Below are 20929 nucleotides of genomic sequence, written 5' to 3' on the forward strand. Positions count from 1 at the left end.
GACTTATTAATCGCCTTGATCTCTGTCCAGGAGTTGCAACTAGTTTATGGTGTTTGTAGGATATGTGTTGGGGGCCGTGCGTAGCGCTGACCCTAGGGGTGGGCTATGATGCGGTAGAGACACGAGGCACGGTGTATCGGGACGCCCGTTTGGTGCCTCGGGAACCCTGCTCTCATCGTTTGGGCCCGTGAGTGAAACCCCGACCGGATCTCCTTGCGGATGGAACCCGAATAGGCGACAAACCTGGACTAGAGACTTGTGTGGTTAGTGAGGTCGTGGCCGACACCCTCGCTGGGCTTCCGCTGGAAGGTTGCCGAGTACATGTCGTGTGAATGGCGATAAGTGGTGAGAGCGTGTGTGAAGAAGTACACCCCTGCAGGGTTAACATGATCTATTCGAATAGCCGCGTCCACGGTAAAGGACTTCTGGGTTGCTTATACAGTTCATAAACAAATGAAAGTGGATACTCTAAAATGCACAAGATAAGCGTGAGTGCTATGGATGGCGTTCTCGTAGGGAGACATGAGCGGATCCATAGTGGTGTATTGATTGTTGAATATGTGGACTCGTGTGCGCCACCTCAAAAGAGTTACTTGCGGTCGTAGTACAGGATAGCCACTGAGTCAAAGCTGGCTTGCTGCAGTTAAACTCCACCACCCCCTTGGTTGATACTGATGCATATGTAGCTAGTTCTGATGTAAGTCTTGTTGGGTACATTTGTACTCACGTTTGCTTAATTTATGTTTTTGCAGAGAGACTTCAGTCTCACTAGTAGTTCCACGTGGACTTCGACGTTTAGCTTGTTACCTCAGCTACGATCTTGCACCCTTGGGAGGGTCTTATAGATAGTCAGGCTTCTCAACCTTTTTCATTTATCGTTGTCTATACTCAGACATGTTTATGCTTCCGCCTGTGCTTGTGGCTTGTATGACTTGAATGCTGGGTCATGGTACCTATGTTTGTAATATCTGGCTCCTCAGAGCCTATTGAATAAATACTTTGAGTCATAGAGTTTTGTTGTGATGCCATGTTGTATTTGCACATATCGAGCATATTGTGTGTATGTTATTGAAATGCTTGATATGTGTGGGATCTGACAACCTAGTTGTTTATTCTTGGTAGCCTCTCTTATGGAAAAATGTCTCCTAGTGCTTCCACTGAGCCATGGTAGCTTGCTACTGCTCCAGAACACTTAGGCTTGCTGGCATGTGTCCTTCTTCGTTCCTGTGTCTGTCCCTTCGGGAAAATGTCACGCGTTGTTTCTTTAAGTCCTTGTAACTTGCTACGATTTGGGTTCATACGTTGATGACCGGCACGTTCGTTGCTGGGTCATGTATGCATGTCCCTGTAAGTTAGTGCCACCTTGGGTTTACGACTAGTCATGTAGGCTCGGGTTCTCTGTCATATGGATGCTAGCGACTCTATCATATACGTGAGCTAAAAGGCACAAACGGTCCCGAGCCAGGTAAGGTGGCACCTGTGGGAATACCGTGCGTGAGGCCGCAAAGTGATATGATGTGTTACATGCTAGATTGGTGTGACTTAGGATCCGGGTCCTGACATAATTTTTATTTTTCTTTTCTTTTCTTTCTTACATGCGATGTCACTTGACTGAGACTTGCTGAAATTACCTGAGTCTTATTATGTTAGTTCTGTAAGCACTTTTTTGCAACGAATGCTTAACAATTTTATATTTGTCTATTTTTACAATATGGTCCTAATCCATCCCGGAATACTGGATTATGTTAGGACAATATGGTCCTAATCCATCTCGGTATACGGTTAGGATAAGGTTGTTTATTTAGTGAGATGAGGATTAAACCTTTCTTGGGGTTGTTCGGATTGGATACGGACTTTCTGCCAATTCTGTTTCCCATAAACTCGTTTAAAGGGCTAACCACATGAAATTTGTTAGCGTACCCAAAATTATAGTTTTTTTAGGGACAGAATTAGTAAAACTTGGTTTTAGTAGAACAGGCAAAGAACTTTGGTCAAGGAGGCTAGCTTCCTCTTCCTGGAGATTGGATCTGCCAATCCTGACCAAATTTTGAATTGTACAGACCCACAATGCATTTCAACAAAGCCAAACACAATGTCAGAATCATACAGATTTATGCAAGGTAACCTGACATAAAAGTCAGTACTCTACAATGGTGACAGTCATACTAATGTACAATTTGTAAAAATCGAATGCAAAGCTTGGTCTGCATCTTTTGGCAAATAGCATAAGGTTGATGTTTCTAATCCTGTACATGGTACTTTGGAATCACCTTCTTCATTGAATTTTGAGGCCTGAAATTGATGTTTAAGAACGTGTTAGAAATTAAGGACAGCTGCATGCTAAATCTTATCACAGAGGTACAGAAAAAAGCAGATCAACATATTATGTTCCTTTTCTTCATATCGAAGTATCTGTCGCCTAGAAAAACTCATCCTTTAATAGTTGAGATAGTAGAGATATGAGGAGATCACTGATGGCTTCACTCAGCTTGGGTTCTTCATTAATTATCAGATACATAGTTCCTTGTCCATGTATTAGTCCCTGACAGTAGTATGGGGTTGAATATCGCAGGGCGCGTCTGTAGCCGGTAACAGTAGTAGTCCCTGACAGAGACACACAACCGGCTGTTCCCCTCTGTGGAAAGACGTGAAAGAAGAAGGTTAGGTACCATATGGAAGGACAGAGAACTTTTTCTGGCATATAAGCATACCAACCAGGCGCACCTGAATCGTTATCACGGTTTCCTCTTGGTTGTTGTGCAACCTCCCAAGGGACATTGTGCTTAGGGATATTTGGATGCCAACCAAGCTCCCCCCTTGGAAAAAAGAGGGGATACGAGAGCGGGTCATAACAGCCATCTGTGGCATGTATACTATACTTCTCGTTGGTGTCCCCATAGAGTGTAATGCTGCGGTTGAACCTGTTTGCTAGATCGCTTCCCTCGACCCAAATCGCAGCCACCTCGGATGACACGGGTCTATTATATCTTCGTTGGTCTAGCTTCTGGTCAATGTTGAGGTCTATCCGGTACTCCTCGAGGTTTTCCTTGTGGGCACCCAAACTCCTAAACTGTTGGGAGTAGGGGTTTTCCCTGAGGACGTCCACTAACTTGCTGACAACGTGCTGGTCCAATTGCTTGGTGGCCTCCTTGCGATGGCTTAAGCTTGGATCGTCATCGTAGAAGTACAACTGCAGATGTTCAGGGCGAGATCTTGGACCGAACGAGTGCACCCTGTGGTACATAGTGCCATGTGCCCGAAACGTGTACACCCCGGACTTCATGTTTGTGTAGTTGTTGTCTAGGCTGACGCCAAGGGTAGTGAAGGCAAAGTGCCCGTTGAAGAACCGAATGCTCTCCCGGAAATGCCGAGAGTCTGCATCCGCGCTAGACCATAACCTCATCAGCTCTGGGATAGGCTCGGGTTCAGCTAGCTCAATCTCCCCGTTCCGACAGCAGAAGCCGTCAGTCTCGTACTGGAACTTCTTGGCCTTGCAATGCTCGCAGTTTGCCGCGTGCTTTAGGATGTGTGTGCTGTCTGGGATGTTCGAGTAGACATAGTCGAAAGGATCTAGGTCGATAGATCCCGTGTTGGAGGATTCTACGGGCTCATCGAGGTCCGTGCTATCAGTGTCGGATGCTGCAAGCATTGTGGAGATATAACAAGTCACGATGGGATGCACATCATAAACCAATAATATAGAGGGATGAGCAGCGAAAGGCGCCTCGGAGTACCTTCACCGGCAAATAGGTAGTACTCATCATCCATGAGGTCACCGGAGAGTGCATTCTCGTCCATGATGCCGCTAAGGAAGGCCTCCATGTCAGCTGTAACATTGTTGAGCCGGTAAGTAATGGTTTTTATTGTGAGTGCACACCAGGAGGGGAGTAAACATGAGAGGGTTACCATTGGTTCCGATGGTGTACGATGGCATGCTTGATGAAGGGGAGGAAGCCGGTGAAGCAACTCCTGTGGGCGGTGCTTCTGAGCTTGTTGCTGCTCTGTTCACATCTAAGGTACTTGCATCTGGGCCTGGAGGCCTCCGCTTTTTTTGAAAGCTTGCATTACGACGATCTAGCAAAGCTGACTTCTCACCTTCTGGTATGCTTTCCCCGCGCGCTCTTCGTTTTAAGGCACTCCCTTGAATGTTCTTTGCTGTAATACTTTGTTTGTGAGCTCGCTCCCGAGCCCTACGCTGTGCTCTGCTCTCCTGCCTCTGCTCCTGGGCTTGATTCTGCTGGTCGTCTATTTGGTGATCATTGGTTTGCTGCGAGGGATTTATGAGTTCGCTGGGGGCATCATTATCATCCAGGGTACGACTAAGGTACTCGCCTGCACCGCTGTGGAGCCGTTAAATACTGGTTCAATGCACATGGACAGAACAAGTAGAGTAAAGATGGAAGGATTACCGTCTGATTCGAAGTTGTTCCCAGCCTTACTCGCAAACCGGGGGGCAGGGGCAGGAGCTGAAGCTTCGGATTCTCTGAATGCCAACGCATGAGTGCTCGACATCAGGTTGGGTGTAGCTAAGGCACCTGCATCAGGGCGCGGCATTGCAATGAATTCAGCGCAAGGGGTGTTGTGCCTAGCCGCGAGTCTCTTCTTGCGCTGAGCTAGCATGTTCTGCTTCTCCTTAGGTGATTTGTTTTGCAGACGTGTTCTTCGGCGGGTGTTTGTCTCTTGGTTGTCATGGACTGCCATATTTTGGTAGGCCGCCCTTCTAAGGGTGTTACTCTGTTGCTTCTCCTCTGGTGTCATTCGTTGCCTGGCTTCTCTTTGACGGGCACTCCTCTCCTACTCTGTTTTTTTCCTAGCTTCTCTGCGACGTGCATTGATTTCCTCCTTCTGTTCAGGTGTTAATCTATTTCGCCGTGCCATATATTGGTCTCGCCTTTTCTGTTTTCTATCTGATTTAATGATATCATTTGAAGCAATGTGCTCGGGGACAGTGTCTTCAGTGTCGAGTCCAAGTGCTATGTTTGAACCAATATTATGATCAATGCTTCTCTCTGTTCCTCGAAGTGATGCATGGTGATCATAGTAAGTGCCTTCACGAGAATGATTTCCTGAAGAACCATTTTGTTTTAACAAATGTATAAATGCAAACTGAAAAAAAGTCGTGTGTAAGGGCGATACCGATTGATGTTTCCACATGCGGCATTGGCTGAAAGGCCTTGAGATTGCTGGCTATAGGAATCATCATAGGCAGTTGCGTCGGCACATTGTCATCATCATCAGAAGACGAAACACTATAGTTAGTAGTGCCTGTTTGTTCGCGTATGAAAAAACCAGATGGTGGTCGGTGTGTATTGGTGAGTTGTGATCTGGGTGTCCTCTCATATTCGACAACTGATAAGATTAATGTAAGTTAAGTTGTGAAGCTTATTGAATACCTTATGTGCAGACATGTGATTGGCATACACATACCTTTTTTTCCTTTATCATAGAGATGCTCTCTGTCCTGTGACATCTTTCTGTCCTATAGAAGCTTAAATAAACCTGCAGTCTTTTTGCATTAAAAAATGATATGAATTGAATTACAAAAATGATATGACCTCTGGTGACTCATTTAACAGGCTTTTTGGGCTCACTTGTTCATTTTGATAGACATGTTCTTCGCATATGGTTTTAAAATGATTGTGCTATTATATGTTGACGGCTGAAGTTTGTATATTTCAGTTTATAAAGTGCAAGATTTTGTAGAAGTTCAATTTTTTAAAAAGAGGGCTTAGACATGGCGACAAGAATGAAGGTGGAGGGGAAGGAGTGGAGAGAAAGATGTCTGTCTCCACGTGGTGCGAAAAAGACTATACAGGATTCTGTATTATGTCGCGTTAAAACAATCTGGAATATAAAGGATTCTGGAGGTGAGCTTAAATGAAAGTATTTCCTTCTATCACTATTCCTGTCGCGAGGCATGTTTGTTCCCATGATGTAAAAGTAAACATGGTCTGAGGTTACCTAATCTTATACTGCAATTTCAGAATTTCCTAGATTTTTTTTTGACAGTTTCAACACATGTTCTTCTTACTAAAATGAACCTGCAGTCTTTTTGCATTAAAAATGATATGAATTGAATTACAAAAATTATATGACCTCTGGTGACTCATTTAACAGGCTTTTTGGACTCACTTGTTCATTTTGATAGACATGTTCTTCGCATATGGTTTTAAAATGATTGTGCTATTATATGTTGACGGCTGAAGTTTGTATATTTCAGTTTATAAAGTGCAAGATTTTGTAGAAGTTCAATTTTTTAAAAAGAGGGCTCAGACATGGCGACAAGAATGAAGGTGGAGGGGAAGGAGTGGAGAGAAAGATGCCTGTCTCCACGTGGTGCGAAAAAGACTACAGGATTCTGTATTATGTCGTGTTAAAACAATTTGGAATATAAAGGATTCTGGAGGTGAGCTTAAATGAAAGTATTTCCTTCTATCACTATTCCTGTCACAAGGCATGTTTGAACATGGTCTGAGGTTACCTAATCTTATACTGCAATTTCAGAATTTCCTAGATTTTTTTTGACAATTTCAACAGTCTTTTTGCATTACAAAAATGATATGGCATACTATAGGACTTTAGCAATATCCTTTACGGATCAGGGCAATATTCTTTACGGAACAGGGTCTCCAATATATGAACTTAACCGTGCGAACAGAACAGGTGGCATAACTCATTAGATTTTGTAACTTTGCGGAATAAGTGCTAATGTAGTTGGAGTAAAAGTTAAAGATGCAATATGAGTACTAACAATATGAAGTATTGAACAGGAGTCTAGGATGGCAAAACTGGGGCGTGATGGGCAGCATGAAACATAACAAAGGTGGATATCCGTCATTTGCCGTCGGAGAGGAAGAAGACGGTAGGCGGGCTCAGAAGATGACGCAGAAACAGCCGTCGAGCGAGGCGATTAGCAGAGGCTGCAGCTCCCACAGCTCGCGTTTCTGTTTTGGCAGCGTGCGCTCGCGTGTGGATGGAGCTCGTACGCCAGGAAGAATTGGCGTCTCGATGGAGCTCGTACGCCAGGAAGAACTGGCGTTCGTTGGACCTCGTCCTCGTTCGTGGGTTGCGGAGCTGTTTTTTTATTGACTGGGGGCTCAGGAGATGACACAGAAACAGCCGTCGAGCGAGGCGATCAGCAGAGGCTGCAGCTCCCACAACTCGCGTTTCTGTTTTGGCGGCGTGCGCTCGCGTGTGGATGGAGCTCGTACGCCAGGAAGAACTGGCGTCTCGATGGAGCTCGTATGCCAGGAAGAACTGGCGTTCGTTGGACCTCGTCCTCGTTCGTGGGTTGCGGAGCTGTTTTTTTATTGACTGGGGGCTCAGGAGATGACGCAGAAACAGCCATCGAGCGAGGCGATCAGCAGAGGCTGCAGCTCCCACAGCTCGCGTTTCTGTTTTGGCGGCGTGCGCTCGCGTGTGGATGGAGCTCGTACGCCAGGAAGAACTGGCGTCTCGATGGAGCTCGTACGCCAGGAAGAACTGTCGTTCGTTGGACCTCGTCCTCGTTCATGGGTTGCGGAGCTGTTTTTTTATTGACTGGGCGCGATCGTGGGGTTCCACGGACTTGTCGTTCGTGTGTAGAACCGTGGATCTCGTACGTGGGCTGAGTTGGTGTATTCTTTTTGTTTGCGGGTGCTGAGTTGGTGATTTTTCGTACGTGGGCTGAGTTGGTGGGCTGCTGCGTGCGTGTTGCAGTTCGGGCCATGGTTTTTGTTCGAAGGGAGGGGGGATCGATCGAGGTCGTACCATCACGACGTTTGATCCCCCTTTAATAGTAGAGATACTAGTGTCCACTGCATACCACATACAAGTGTGCCGTTGAAAATAAAATTCATGCTGCACATGCACATGCTGCACAAATATACACAGGGTGTGTCAATGATGCTACAAGGAAACCGATAATTTCACTAGAAGTTGATCGATGATGCGGCAAGGAGACCTATAATGATGCGACAATAAAGTTCACCAGAAATTATATTAATCAAGATCTATTATCTGTACCCATCTATGTACATTACAACAAGTATATACAACCTTACATGCATCGACACACATACATCCAGAAGGAGCTGCTATGATGCATCCAACGACCAACAAAGAACAGATCGAGGAAGAACTCAACGGTGACCGACAGGGGAGAGTTGGGGAAGAGCGACGAGGGCGTGGCCCGTTGGGGCGGTCGTGGGCGGCGGGGAGCCGCAACAGTGACCGGCAGGGGAGAGTTGGGGAAGAGCGACGAGGGCGTGGCCCATTAGGGCGGTCGTGGGCGGCGGGGAGCCGCCATGGGAGAGTGCGTGGTCGTCGACGGCTAGAGGGGCGTCGGATCCGGCTGGCGGTGTGGTCCCAGATGGCGGCGGCGCTCGGTCGCGAGGGGCGGGGAGGAGGGTGGGAGCTAGCTCCGCGAACGGGGACGGGTCGGGGAGGCGGGGTGGCCAGCTCCGGCCGGCGAGCTCCGTCGGGCGGAGAGGCCGGAGATCGGTGACCGCAGTATGACCTACCCTGGCCTCTGCTTTCTCTCGAGCAGAATGGGGGAATGGGGTGGGGGTGGGATCCGAGGGAATTTTCTGAAGGGGCGCCTCGTATATATATGAATGGCATTTTCTCTATAATTACTAGGAAGTAGAAGGGCAGGGTTTTGCGGGAGGGTGAGAAGCCGGTGGGGGCGGGGAAAGCTCGTCCGGAGGAGCTTTTGCTTCACAGTGTATTTGGACTGGATATTTTAAATGAGTGCTTTTTATAGAATATATTTTGACAAAAAAATAATATCATAGGTAATTCAAAATCTATGAACATGGACAAACTTGTATTTAAATGTAGATAATAACTAAATCATCCGTGAAATTAGCACATCCCTTAAAACACCAGACACAAACAAATATGATGAAACAGTCACCTACATAGTACATACAAACCAAGTACGTGATAACTACACTTACAAATTGAAACACACAATCATGCGGAATAGGCATAACCAATGTCTACTATCTCTACTACATGCGCCGAGCTTTCTTTGTATACATCCTGGAGTGTTTGACAAAAAACTACCACATTAGGGGTTACCGTCCCACAGAACTGCCACATTTAAAAAAGTGACTGATAACTATCAATTTTTTTAATTTTGTGACTAAAAACTACCACTTTCGAAAAATGGTCAGTTTAGATGATTTAAACATGTTTATGCCATGCGGGACTCACCCGTCAGGGCTGACGTGGAGGCAAAGTCAACTCTGTTGATTTTGACCGTTACGTTGACCGTTATTACAAGTGGGGCCCACCTGTCAGCATCACTCTTCTTCCTCCTCTCTCTCTTTGCCATTTCCTCGAACACCTCGTGTGCACTCGCAAGGCACCTCCGTCGTCCTCAACTGCTGGCGCTCACCTCTCCCCATGCCTCGATCCCGTCTGGATCGGGAGAGCCCGAGCTGCCCAACCACTCCGGCGACCGCCTCTCCCCCTCGCGTCACTCTGGCGAGGTCCTCTGCCGGCGACCACCTAGCTAGTACTCGCACGCACGAACCAACCTAGCTAGCACTCCCACAAACCTACAAGGCACGCGTACGCTCAAGCATTGGCCACTAAATTCTTGTTCAAAGAATTAAACGGCAACACACACGCACGCTCAAGTATCGGCCTTGGTCCGAGCTACCACATGAGCTCCTGGGGCTCTTCGTCGCCCACCTCCCGTCCTCCGTGCAGTTGCAGCCGGCGCGCGAGGCCACGGCGCCGGATGCCGCCAAGCTCGCACGCCTCGTCGAGGAGCTGCAAGAGCGAGAGTCCCGCCTGCGCACCGACTTGCTCGAGCACAAAATCCTCAAGGAGACCATCGTCGAGGAGCTGCGTCGGGTGGTGGCGTCGACGGCCTCGAAGGAAATTTCGTCACCTTCGACGGCCGCTTCCACAGCTCCAGCCACCTTGGTTGCGCCACCGTTCCTGTCCCCAACCAACGCCAATGACGTGCTGCGTCGGGGCGTCACCATGGAGGAGTTCGGAGCTCAAGCCCGGATGCACACAAGGTGTTCGAGGAAATGCCAGAGAGAGGAGGAAGAAGAAGGGTGATGCTGACAGGTGGGCCCCACTTGTAATAACGGTCAATGTAATGGTCAAAATAAATAGAGTTGACTTTGCCGCCACGTCAACCCTGACAGGTGGGTCCCGCATGTCATAAATGTGTTTAAATCGTCTAAACTGACCATTTTTCAAAAGTGGTAGTTTTTAGTCACAAAATTAGAAATTTTTGATAGTTATCAGTTTTGAATGTGGTAGTTCTGTGGGACGGCAACCCCTAATGTGGTAGTTTTTTGTCAAATACTCATACATCCTGTGTCGGGGATCCTTTGTAGACAACTCGCTTGCTAGAAAAGCCCACCTCCACTCAATAAATTGCTGAACAAACTTCATATCAATCAACCCACCTATTATTTAGTAAAATAACCAGATTCATCCCTGTAGATGAATACACTATCATTATCTTGGGAGGTTATGACAATAAATATAAAATGTGCATATTGATTTTCAGAGTAACTTACCGGTCTACGCTCGTCGGAACATCAATTGGTGATTTACGTGGCCAGAAAAATGTATCAGACTTCCAACCCGGTTGTGCTAATTCGAGTGCATCATTCAGGTAGAATGCAACCCTCTGAAATTTTAATGCATATCTCTCTGAAGATAAGGACGGAATAAGTGGGTCCAAAATAGATACTTGACGGGCATGTTTGTCGATTGCGAACAAGATGAAGTGGCCGAGGAATGCATGAGGAAGCAATATCTACAAGTAACACTCATTTAGAATAAATGTTAATCACGACTACCATATAAAATAGAACAAACTTACCCAATTGCATGATGAGATGGTGTGGTCTATCTCAGTCGAGCTACGAAGCAATGATGCTAGCGCCTGAATATCTGGCTATACCCGCGAATCTAAATCTCGTAAGGAAGTGAGGGCAGCTTCAATCACGGCCGTCTGGGTAAAAAATGGTTAAGGAACATGATGGTGACAATGATAATAATAATTTGTGATGTGCGATAACTTACACAAAATTGTAGATCCATAAAGCGCACGGGAGGATCTCTTGTCAGTAAGGCCTCGTCACTTGCAAGTATACATATAGCCATGTTGAAACAATCAATGTCCAACGGCTGGTCCCTGCGGATTATACCTTTGATCCTTCTAAGACTTAATCCTATCGGATGGGGTTTAGAACTTCGCACCCACTCCTTCCTGTAGATAACAGTTAATAATTGTAACATTGTAATAGTGTATATTGAAACTTTATACTTCTTAGACATGCTTCTTACTCCAAGGAAGTAGCATCATTAATTGACATGATGTGGTTGCATAGTTCATCAACTAAATCTTGCGGGTCCACGGCCATGATGGGGTTCCGAAGGGGGCCTTTGTCTTCGGCTCCATCATGTGAATCTTGCCGCTTACGCTTTCGGTCCTCCAGAAACTCAACATCAGAATCAGATACATTTTCTTCATTGTCAGATACATTTTCTTCATTGTCAGTCCGATAATATATTGGACTTCCTTTTAACTTATTAAGTTCTGTCTCCAACAATATGACAGCTAATTTTCGTCGAAATTCTTTCATGTCCTCCTACATATAGTAATTAAAAATAATTTGTTAAAAAGCACCATTGAGATGAAATCTGCTATTAAGAAAAAAAGAGATACCTGAGTGAAATTATCAGACAAAATATCTCCAGTCCAATACTCCATACAATTTAACATAAACAATCCACATGACGCGCTACAATATCAAAATATTTCTTTAGGCTTTCATCTCAATATAAATAAAGTATTTAAACAAGTAATAATGTTCATTGTACATGTCTCCATTTATTGTCCAATGTATATCTATTACCTCAATGTTTTGGCTAACAAATAAGACCATATTTTGCATCAATAATGTTTTCACAAGACTTACTATTCTATCATAAATTTCTCTATAATCCAGTTCGGATTACGAGATGTGTTCATCATACCTATCTGTTTGGATTGGCTCTTGGAACTTGTCTACGACTGTCCAATTCATAATATCGAGGTCCTGCCACCTATCACCTCTCTTAAACTCCGGCATATCACATGCGATTTTTAGATGTTTGTCAAGTCCTTGTAACTATTAAATGGAAAAATTGTCACTACATATTAGAGCAAAGAGAATGTAATGTATAGAGGAAAACACAATAAGCAGACATTTACCGTCATAGTGAGGTCACTGCGGCCCATTCCAACTCCAAGCGAGTCCAGTACCTGTATCTCTCGTTTCTTCGCATTGATTACTGATAGATACCAGTGGCATTTTCTGATGTTAATTGGAAGGAATACCTGAAGTAATAAATATTATATAACACGTAACCACTTTCAGGTAAAAAGATGTGCTTCATTATATTATAAGTGTAGTGAGTTAAGACTGACCATGTCATGCTCCAGAAAAGTATTCACTCGCTTTACAATGTGGCGATGTGTTGCCGGGTCTATCTTATCTTTCTTAAACAGGGAAGACACAAATCGTGCTTGCTATGTGTACCTTTCCATCTGCTCTATTTTGCAGATGCTCCTGGGCACTTATGCAGTATATGTATGCATTTATTACCTATAATTTCAAAGATATAATACATTTAAATTTTGAGACACTGATGTTTAATTACGAGAGTTTGTGTGGTTTGACTTACATCATCATGCAAAAACACATCATCATGTGTAAGGCATCTCATCTCAACGTTCGTTAATAATGCATCATTGATGTGCACCAACTTCGTTTTTTCATGTAAGGACATGATTGATTTAATAATGAAAATATCGTCCGCTGTGCAAATATAATCTGTCATGAGACAACGTGAAGCCAAATTAGTTACATATAAAAAAGGCCAATGAAATGATAAGGTTGATAATCACTGTGAAAGTAAATACCTTGTGGTGTAATATTTGTATTTGCTCTTCTTGGTTTGTTATGACGCGAATTTGCTATTATTTCTATCTGCACATCGATCTTGTTGATAGGTTCTTTTTCATGGTTAACAATATCCATATCTGTCAGTGGCACATTCTGCAAAGTGAAATATATATAGAAATATATGAATTAAATATAGTTCTGCCATATTTTTTTCAGGAATAGTATAATAATTCATATGCAACATGCAAAATAAAAGATTAAAAAGACAGACATCTAAGAAATTTGATAGCAGTGACAGACTGTTTAAATACCTTGGTTCTACTCCTTCCGTTCTTAAATACCTCGGTTCAAACATCGACTACATATGAAGCGAAATGAGTGATTCTACACTCTAAAGTATGTCTTATACGTATGTATGTAGTCTTTTATTAAAATCTATAAAAAAATATACTTCGTATTTAGGAACCAAGGAAGTGCAGCTGTGACTCTCAGTCTCACTCTCTCCTCACCGCTCTCACTTTCTCCTCACCGCTTAGCCCTTTTCCCTTCAGCTACCACCTACCCAGCTCCCCTGTGCAGCCGTCGGCGCGTCATGGGGCGCATCCGCACGGCGCGCGACGGTGCGAGGCGAGGAACCAATCCCTGGCCCAACCTCCCATCCCCCCGCCTCCGAACCATTCTTACGGCCTGGCTGCGCCCTCGCGAGCATCCCACACCCACTCCCATCACTCCCTGGTGTCCGACGAGATCCGCCGGGCAGGGCTCTCGCGGACGCACGCGCAGTCTGGGCGGCGGCATCCACCGCGCAGCGCCCCCTGCCCCGACACGCCGGTCGGAATCTTCTGCTGGCAACGCCCGGCGACCGGCGCGCGCCGTGCAGCCCGAGGAGACCCTGCAGCAAGCCGTGCTCGCCCGGATGGGCAGAGTACGAGCAGGAGTGGATTCCGTGGTGCACCACGACGTCGATGGCTTCTCTTCGCCACCGAGCTCTGCTCCCCTCCCTGTGCATCAGGATGAAGGTGCTCACGAATCTTACCTTGTCACGGTCGACTCCCCTCTCTCCCTCCGCGTTCTGCATTGGTAGGTCTGTTGGATTGGCACCGCCGGTGAAGCAAAAAACTGGAGGTTGATTGAATCTCTCCTATATATAAGGTTAGCTAGATGTGTAGTATCGGTATACGGTTAGGATAAGGTTGTTTATTTAGTGAGATGAGGATTAAACCTTTCTTGGGGTTGTTCGGATTGGATACGGACTTTCTGCCAATTCTGTTTCCCATAAACTCGTTTAAAGGGCTAACCACATGAAATTTGTTAGCGTACCCAAAATTATAGTTTTTTTAGGGACAGAATTAGTAAAACTTGGTTTTAGTAGAACAGGCAAAGAACTTTGGTCAAGGAGGCTAGCTTCCTCTTCCTGGAGATTGGATCTGCCAATCCTGACCAAATTTTGAATTGTACAGACCCACAATGCATTTCAACAAAGCCAAACACAATGTCAGAATCATACAGATTTATGCAAGGTAACCTGACATAAAAGTCAGTACTCTACAATGGTGACAGTCATACTAATGTACAATTTGTAAAAATCGAATGCAAAGCTTGGTCTGCATCTTTTGGCAAATAGCATAAGGTTGATGTTTCTAATCCTGTACATGGTACTTTGGAATCACCTTCTTCATTGAATTTTGAGGCCTGAAATTGATGTTTAAGAACGTGTTAGAAATTAAGGACAGCTGCATGCTAAATCTTATCACAGAGGTACAGAAAAAAGCAGATCAACATATTATGTTCCTTTTCTTCATATCGAAGTATCTGTCGCCTAGAAAAACTCATCCTTTAATAGTTGAGATAGTAGAGATATGAGGAGATCACTGATGGCTTCACTCAGCTTGGGTTCTTCATTAATTATCAGATACATAGTTCCTTGTCCATGTATTAGTCCCTGACAGTAGTATGGGGTTGAATATCGCAGGGCGCGTCTGTAGCCGGTAACAGTAGTAGTCCCTGACAGAGACACACAACCGGCTGTTCCCCTCTGTGGAAAGACGTGAAAGAAGAAGGTTAGGTACCATATGGAAGGACAGAGAACTTTTTCTGGCATATAAGCATACCAACCAGGCGCACCTGAATCGTTATCACGGTTTCCTCTTGGTTGTTGTGCAACCTCCCAAGGGACATTGTGCTTAGGGATATTTGGATGCCAACCAAGCTCCCCCCTTGGAAAAAAGAGGGGATACGAGAGCGGGTCATAACAGCCATCTGTGGCATGTATACTATACTTCTCGTTGGTGTCCCCATAGAGTGTAATGCTGCGGTTGAACCTGTTTGCTAGATCGCTTCCCTCGACCCAAATCGCAGCCACCTCGGATGACACGGGTCTATTATATCTTCGTTGGTCTAGCTTCTGGTCAATGTTGAGGTCTATCCGGTACTCCTCGAGGTTTTCCTTGTGGGCACCCAAACTCCTAAACTGTTGGGAGTAGGGGTTTTCCCTGAGGACGTCCACTAACTTGCTGACAACGTGCTGGTCCAATTGCTTGGTGGCCTCCTTGCGATGGCTTAAGCTTGGATCGTCATCGTAGAAGTACAACTGCAGATGTTCAGGGCGAGATCTTGGACCGAACGAGTGCACCCTGTGGTACATAGTGCCATGTGCCCGAAACGTGTACACCCCGGACTTCATGTTTGTGTAGTTGTTGTCTAGGCTGACGCCAAGGGTAGTGAAGGCAAAGTGCCCGTTGAAGAACCGAATGCTCTCCCGGAAATGCCGAGAGTCTGCATCCGCGCTAGACCATAACCTCATCAGCTCTGGGATAGGCTCGGGTTCAGCTAGCTCAATCTCCCCGTTCCGACAGCAGAAGCCGTCAGTCTCGTACTGGAACTTCTTGGCCTTGCAATGCTCGCAGTTTGCCGCGTGCTTTAGGATGTGTGTGCTGTCTGGGATGTTCGAGTAGACATAGTCGAAAGGATCTAGGTCGATAGATCCCGTGTTGGAGGATTCTACGGGCTCATCGAGGTCCGTGCTATCAGTGTCGGATGCTGCAAGCATTGTGGAGATATAACAAGTCACGATGGGATGCACATCATAAACCAATAATATAGAGGGATGAGCAGCGAAAGGCGCCTCGGAGTACCTTCACCGGCAAATAGGTAGTACTCATCATCCATGAGGTCACCGGAGAGTGCATTCTCGTCCATGATGCCGCTAAGGAAGGCCTCCATGTCAGCTGTAACATTGTTGAGCCGGTAAGTAATGGTTTTTATTGTGAGTGCACACCAGGAGGGGAGTAAACATGAGAGGGTTACCATTGGTTCCGATGGTGTACGATGGCATGCTTGATGAAGGGGAGGAAGCCGGTGAAGCAACTCCTGTGGGCGGTGCTTCTGAGCTTGTTGCTGCTCTGTTCACATCTAAGGTACTTGCATCTGGGCCTGGAGGCCTCCGCTTTTTTTGAAAGCTTGCATTACGACGATCTAGCAAAGCTGACTTCTCACCTTCTGGTATGCTTTCCCCGCGCGCTCTTCGTTTTAAGGCACTCCCTTGAATGTTCTTTGCTGTAATACTTTGTTTGTGAGCTCGCTCCCGAGCCCTACGCTGTGCTCTGCTCTCCTGCCTCTGCTCCTGGGCTTGATTCTGCTGGTCGTCTATTTGGTGATCATTGGTTTGCTGCGAGGGATTTATGAGTTCGCTGGGGGCATCATTATCATCCAGGGTACGACTAAGGTACTCGCCTGCACCGCTGTGGAGCCGTTAAATACTGGTTCAATGCACATGGACAGAACAAGTAGAGTAAAGATGGAAGGATTACCGTCTGATTCGAAGTTGTTCCCAGCCTTACTCGCAAACCGGGGGGCAGGGGCAGGAGCTGAAGCTTCGGATTCTCTGAATGCCAACGCATGAGTGCTCGACATCAGGTTGGGTGTAGCTAAGGCACCTGCATCAGGGCGCGGCATTGCAATGAATTCAGCGCAAGGGGTGTTGTGCCTAGCCGCGAGTCTCTTCTTGCGCTGAGCTAGCATGTTCTGCTTCTCCTTAGGTGATTTGTTTTGCAGACGTGTTCTTCGGCGGGTGTTTGTCTCTTGGTTGTCATGGACTGCCATATTTTGGTAGGCCGCCCTTCTAAGGGTGTTACTCTGTTGCTTCTCCTCTGGTGTCATTCGTTGCCTGGCTTCTCTTTGACGGGCACTCCTCTCCTACTCTGTTTTTTTCCTAGCTTCTCTGCGACGTGCATTGATTTCCTCCTTCTGTTCAGGTGTTAATCTATTTCGCCGTGCCATATATTGGTCTCGCCTTTTCTGTTTTCTATCTGATTTAATGATATCATTTGAAGCAATGTGCTCGGGGACAGTGTCTTCAGTGTCGAGTCCAAGTGCTATGTTTGAACCAATATTATGATCAATGCTTCTCTCTGTTCCTCGAAGTGATGCATGGTGATCATAGTAAGTGCCTTCACGAGAATGATTTCCTGAAGAACCATTTTGTTTTAACAAATGTATAAATGCAAACTGAAAAAAAGTCGTGTGTAAGGGCGATACCGATTGATGTTTCCACATGCGGCATTGGCTGAAAGGCCTTGAGATTGCTGGCTATAGGAATCATCATAGGCAGTTGCGTCGGCACATTGTCATCATCATCAGAAGACGAAACACTATAGTTAGTAGTGCCTGTTTGTTCGCGTATGAAAAAACCAGATGGTGGTCGGTGTGTATTGGTGAGTTGTGATCTGGGTGTCCTCTCATATTCGACAACTGATAAGATTAATGTAAGTTAAGTTGTGAAGCTTATTGAATACCTTATGTGCAGACATGTGATTGGCATACACATACCTTTTTTTCCTTTATCATAGAGATGCTCTCTGTCCTGTGACATCTTTCTGTCCTATAGAAGCTTAAATAAACCTGCAGTCTTTTTGCATTAAAAAATGATATGAATTGAATTACAAAAATGATATGACCTCTGGTGACTCATTTAACAGGCTTTTTGGGCTCACTTGTTCATTTTGATAGACATGTTCTTCGCATATGGTTTTAAAATGATTGTGCTATTATATGTTGACGGCTGAAGTTTGTATATTTCAGTTTATAAAGTGCAAGATTTTGTAGAAGTTCAATTTTTTAAAAAGAGGGCTTAGACATGGCGACAAGAATGAAGGTGGAGGGGAAGGAGTGGAGAGAAAGATGTCTGTCTCCACGTGGTGCGAAAAAGACTATACAGGATTCTGTATTATGTCGCGTTAAAACAATCTGGAATATAAAGGATTCTGGAGGTGAGCTTAAATGAAAGTATTTCCTTCTATCACTATTCCTGTCGCGAGGCATGTTTGTTCCCATGATGTAAAAGTAAACATGGTCTGAGGTTACCTAATCTTATACTGCAATTTCAGAATTTCCTAGATTTTTTTTTGACAGTTTCAACACATGTTCTTCTTACTAAAATGAACCTGCAGTCTTTTTGCATTAAAAATGATATGAATTGAATTACAAAAATTATATGACCTCTGGTGACTCATTTAACAGGCTTTTTGGACTCACTTGTTCATTTTGATAGACATGTTCTTCGCATATGGTTTTAAAATGATTGTGCTATTATATGTTGACGGCTGAAGTTTGTATATTTCAGTTTATAAAGTGCAAGATTTTGTAGAAGTTCAATTTTTTAAAAAGAGGGCTCAGACATGGCGACAAGAATGAAGGTGGAGGGGAAGGAGTGGAGAGAAAGATGCCTGTCTCCACGTGGTGCGAAAAAGACTACAGGATTCTGTATTATGTCGTGTTAAAACAATTTGGAATATAAAGGATTCTGGAGGTGAGCTTAAATGAAAGTATTTCCTTCTATCACTATTCCTGTCACAAGGCATGTTTGAACATGGTCTGAGGTTACCTAATCTTATACTGCAATTTCAGAATTTCCTAGATTTTTTTTGACAATTTCAACAGTCTTTTTGCATTACAAAAATGATATGGCATACTATAGGACTTTAGCAATATCCTTTACGGATCAGGGCAATATTCTTTACGGAACAGGGTCTCCAATATATGAACTTAACCGTGCGAACAGAACAGGTGGCATAACTCATTAGATTTTGTAACTTTGCGGAATAAGTGCTAATGTAGTTGGAGTAAAAGTTAAAGATGCAATATGAGTACTAACAATATGAAGTATTGAACAGGAGTCTAGGATGGCAAAACTGGGGCGTGATGGGCAGCATGAAACATAACAAAGGTGGATATCCGTCATTTGCCGTCGGAGAGGAAGAAGACGGTAGGCGGGCTCAGAAGATGACGCAGAAACAGCCGTCGAGCGAGGCGATTAGCAGAGGCTGCAGCTCCCACAGCTCGCGTTTCTGTTTTGGCAGCGTGCGCTCGCGTGTGGATGGAGCTCGTACGCCAGGAAGAATTGGCGTCTCGATGGAGCTCGTACGCCAGGAAGAACTGGCGTTCGTTGGACCTCGTCCTCGTTCGTGGGTTGCGGAGCTGTTTTTTTATTGACTGGGGGCTCAGGAGATGACACAGAAACGGCCGTCGAGCGAGGCGATCAGCAGAGGCTGCAGCTCCCACAACTCGCGTTTCTGTTTTGGCGGCGTGCGCTCGCGTGTGGATGGAGCTCGTACGCCAGGAAGAACTGGCGTCTCGATGGAGCTCGTATGCCAGGAAGAACTGGCGTTCGTTGGACCTCGTCCTCGTTCGTGGGTTGCGGAGCTGTTTTTTTATTGACTGGGGGCTCAGGAGATGACGCAGAAACAGCCATCGAGCGAGGCGATCAGCAGAGGCTGCAGCTCCCACAGCTCGCGTTTCTGTTTTGGCGGCGTGCGCTCGCGTGTGGATGGAGCTCGTACGCCAGGAAGAACTGGCGTCTCGATGGAGCTCGTACGCCAGGAAGAACTGGCGTTTGTTGGACCTCGTCCTCGTTCATGGGTTGCGGAGCTGTTTTTTTATTGACTGGGCGCGATCGTGGGGTTCCACGGACTTGTCGTTCGTGTGTAGAACTGTGGATCTCGTACGTGGGCTGAGTTGGTGTATTCTTTTTGTTTGCGGGTGCTGAGTTGGTGATTTTTCGTACGTGGGCTGAGTTGGTGGGCTGCTGCGTGCGTGTGGCAGTTCGGGCCATGGTTTTTGTTCGAAGGGAGGGGGATCGATCGAGGTCGAACCATCACGACGTTTGATCCCCTTTAATAGTAGAGATACTAGTGTCCACTGCATACCACATACAAGTGTGCCGTTGAAACTAAAATTCATGCTGCACATGCACATGCTGCACAAATATACACAGGGTGTGTCAATGATGCTACAAGGAAACCGATAATTTCACTAGAAGTTGATCGATGATGCGGCAAGGAGACCTATAATGATGCGACAATAAAGTTCACCAGAAATTATATTAATCAAGATCTATTATCTGTACCCATCTATGTACATTACAACAAGTATATACAACCTTACATGCATCGACACACATACATCCAGAAGGAGCTGCTATGATGCATCCAACGACCAACAAAGAACAGATCGAGGAAGAACTCAACGGTGACCGACAGGGGAGAGTTGGGGAAGAGCGACGAGGGCGTGGCCCGTTGGGGCGGTCGTGGGCGGCGGGGAGCCGCAACAGTGACCGGCAGGGGAGAGTTGGGGAAGAGCGACGAGGGCGTGGCCCATTAGGGCGGTCGTGGGCGGCGGGGAGCCGCCATGGGAGAGTGCGTGGTCGTCGACGGCTAGAGGGGCGTCGGATCCGGCTGGCGGTGTGGTCCCAGATGGCGGCGGCGCTCGGTCGCGAGGGGCGGGGAGGAGGGTGGGAGCTAGCTCCGCGAACGGGGACGGGTCGGGGAGGCGGGGTGGCCAGCTCCGGCCGGCGAGCTCCGTCGGGCGGAGAGGCCGGAGATCGGTGACCGCAGTATGACCTACCCTGGCCTCTGCTTTCTCTCGAGCAGAATGGGGGAATGGGGTGGGGGTGGGATCCGAGGGAATTTTCTGAAGGGGCGCCTCGTATATATATGAATGGCATTTTCTCTATAATTACTAGGAAG

General features: G+C 46.0%; 1 protein-coding gene and 1 long non-coding RNA gene across 3 annotated transcripts; one reads left to right on the forward strand and one right to left on the reverse strand.

Annotated features, from left to right (window-relative positions):
- Positions 1 to 5873: 5873 nt before the first annotated feature.
- LOC120966437 (uncharacterized) lies at positions 5874 to 19967 on the forward strand. Of its 2 annotated transcripts, none has more exons than XR_012187754.1 (4): positions 5874 to 6406; positions 17988 to 18175; positions 18529 to 18714; positions 19079 to 19967. It is a non-coding gene; the product is annotated as an uncharacterized lncRNA (long non-coding RNA). The 2 variants fall into 2 exon arrangements; XR_012187755.1 differs by lacking the exon at positions 5874 to 6406 and adding an exon at positions 13404 to 13927.
- Positions 10146 to 12602, reverse strand: LOC120967029 (putative ubiquitin-like-specific protease 1B). Its single transcript, XM_040393619.3, has 8 exons — positions 12431 to 12602; positions 12215 to 12340; positions 11998 to 12131; positions 11687 to 11762; positions 11041 to 11609; positions 10838 to 10969; positions 10530 to 10771; positions 10146 to 10446 (listed from the first exon to the last, which is right to left on the reverse strand). Exons 1-5 carry the CDS (start codon positions 12431 to 12433, stop codon positions 11301 to 11303), a joined length of 648 nt encoding a protein of 215 aa, XP_040249553.1. The 5' UTR covers positions 12434 to 12602; the 3' UTR covers positions 10146 to 10446; positions 10530 to 10771; positions 10838 to 10969; positions 11041 to 11300.
- Positions 19968 to 20929: the final 962 nt, after the last annotated feature.

Source organism: Aegilops tauschii, chromosome 6 (assembly GCF_002575655.3).
Source record: "Aegilops tauschii subsp. strangulata cultivar AL8/78 chromosome 6, Aet v6.0, whole genome shotgun sequence".
In the NCBI taxonomy this organism is placed as follows: Eukaryota; Viridiplantae; Streptophyta; class Magnoliopsida; order Poales; family Poaceae; genus Aegilops; species Aegilops tauschii.

Coding starts and splice junctions, on each gene's coding strand:
- LOC120967029 (XM_040393619.3), bottom strand. Junction 12,132..12,214: donor GCAGTGACCTCACTATGACG/GTAAATGTCTGC, acceptor TCCATTTAATAG/TTACAAGGACTTGACAAACA. Junction 11,610..11,686: donor TGTCTGATAATTTCACTCAG/GTATCTCTTTTT, acceptor TACTATATGTAG/GAGGACATGAAAGAATTTCG.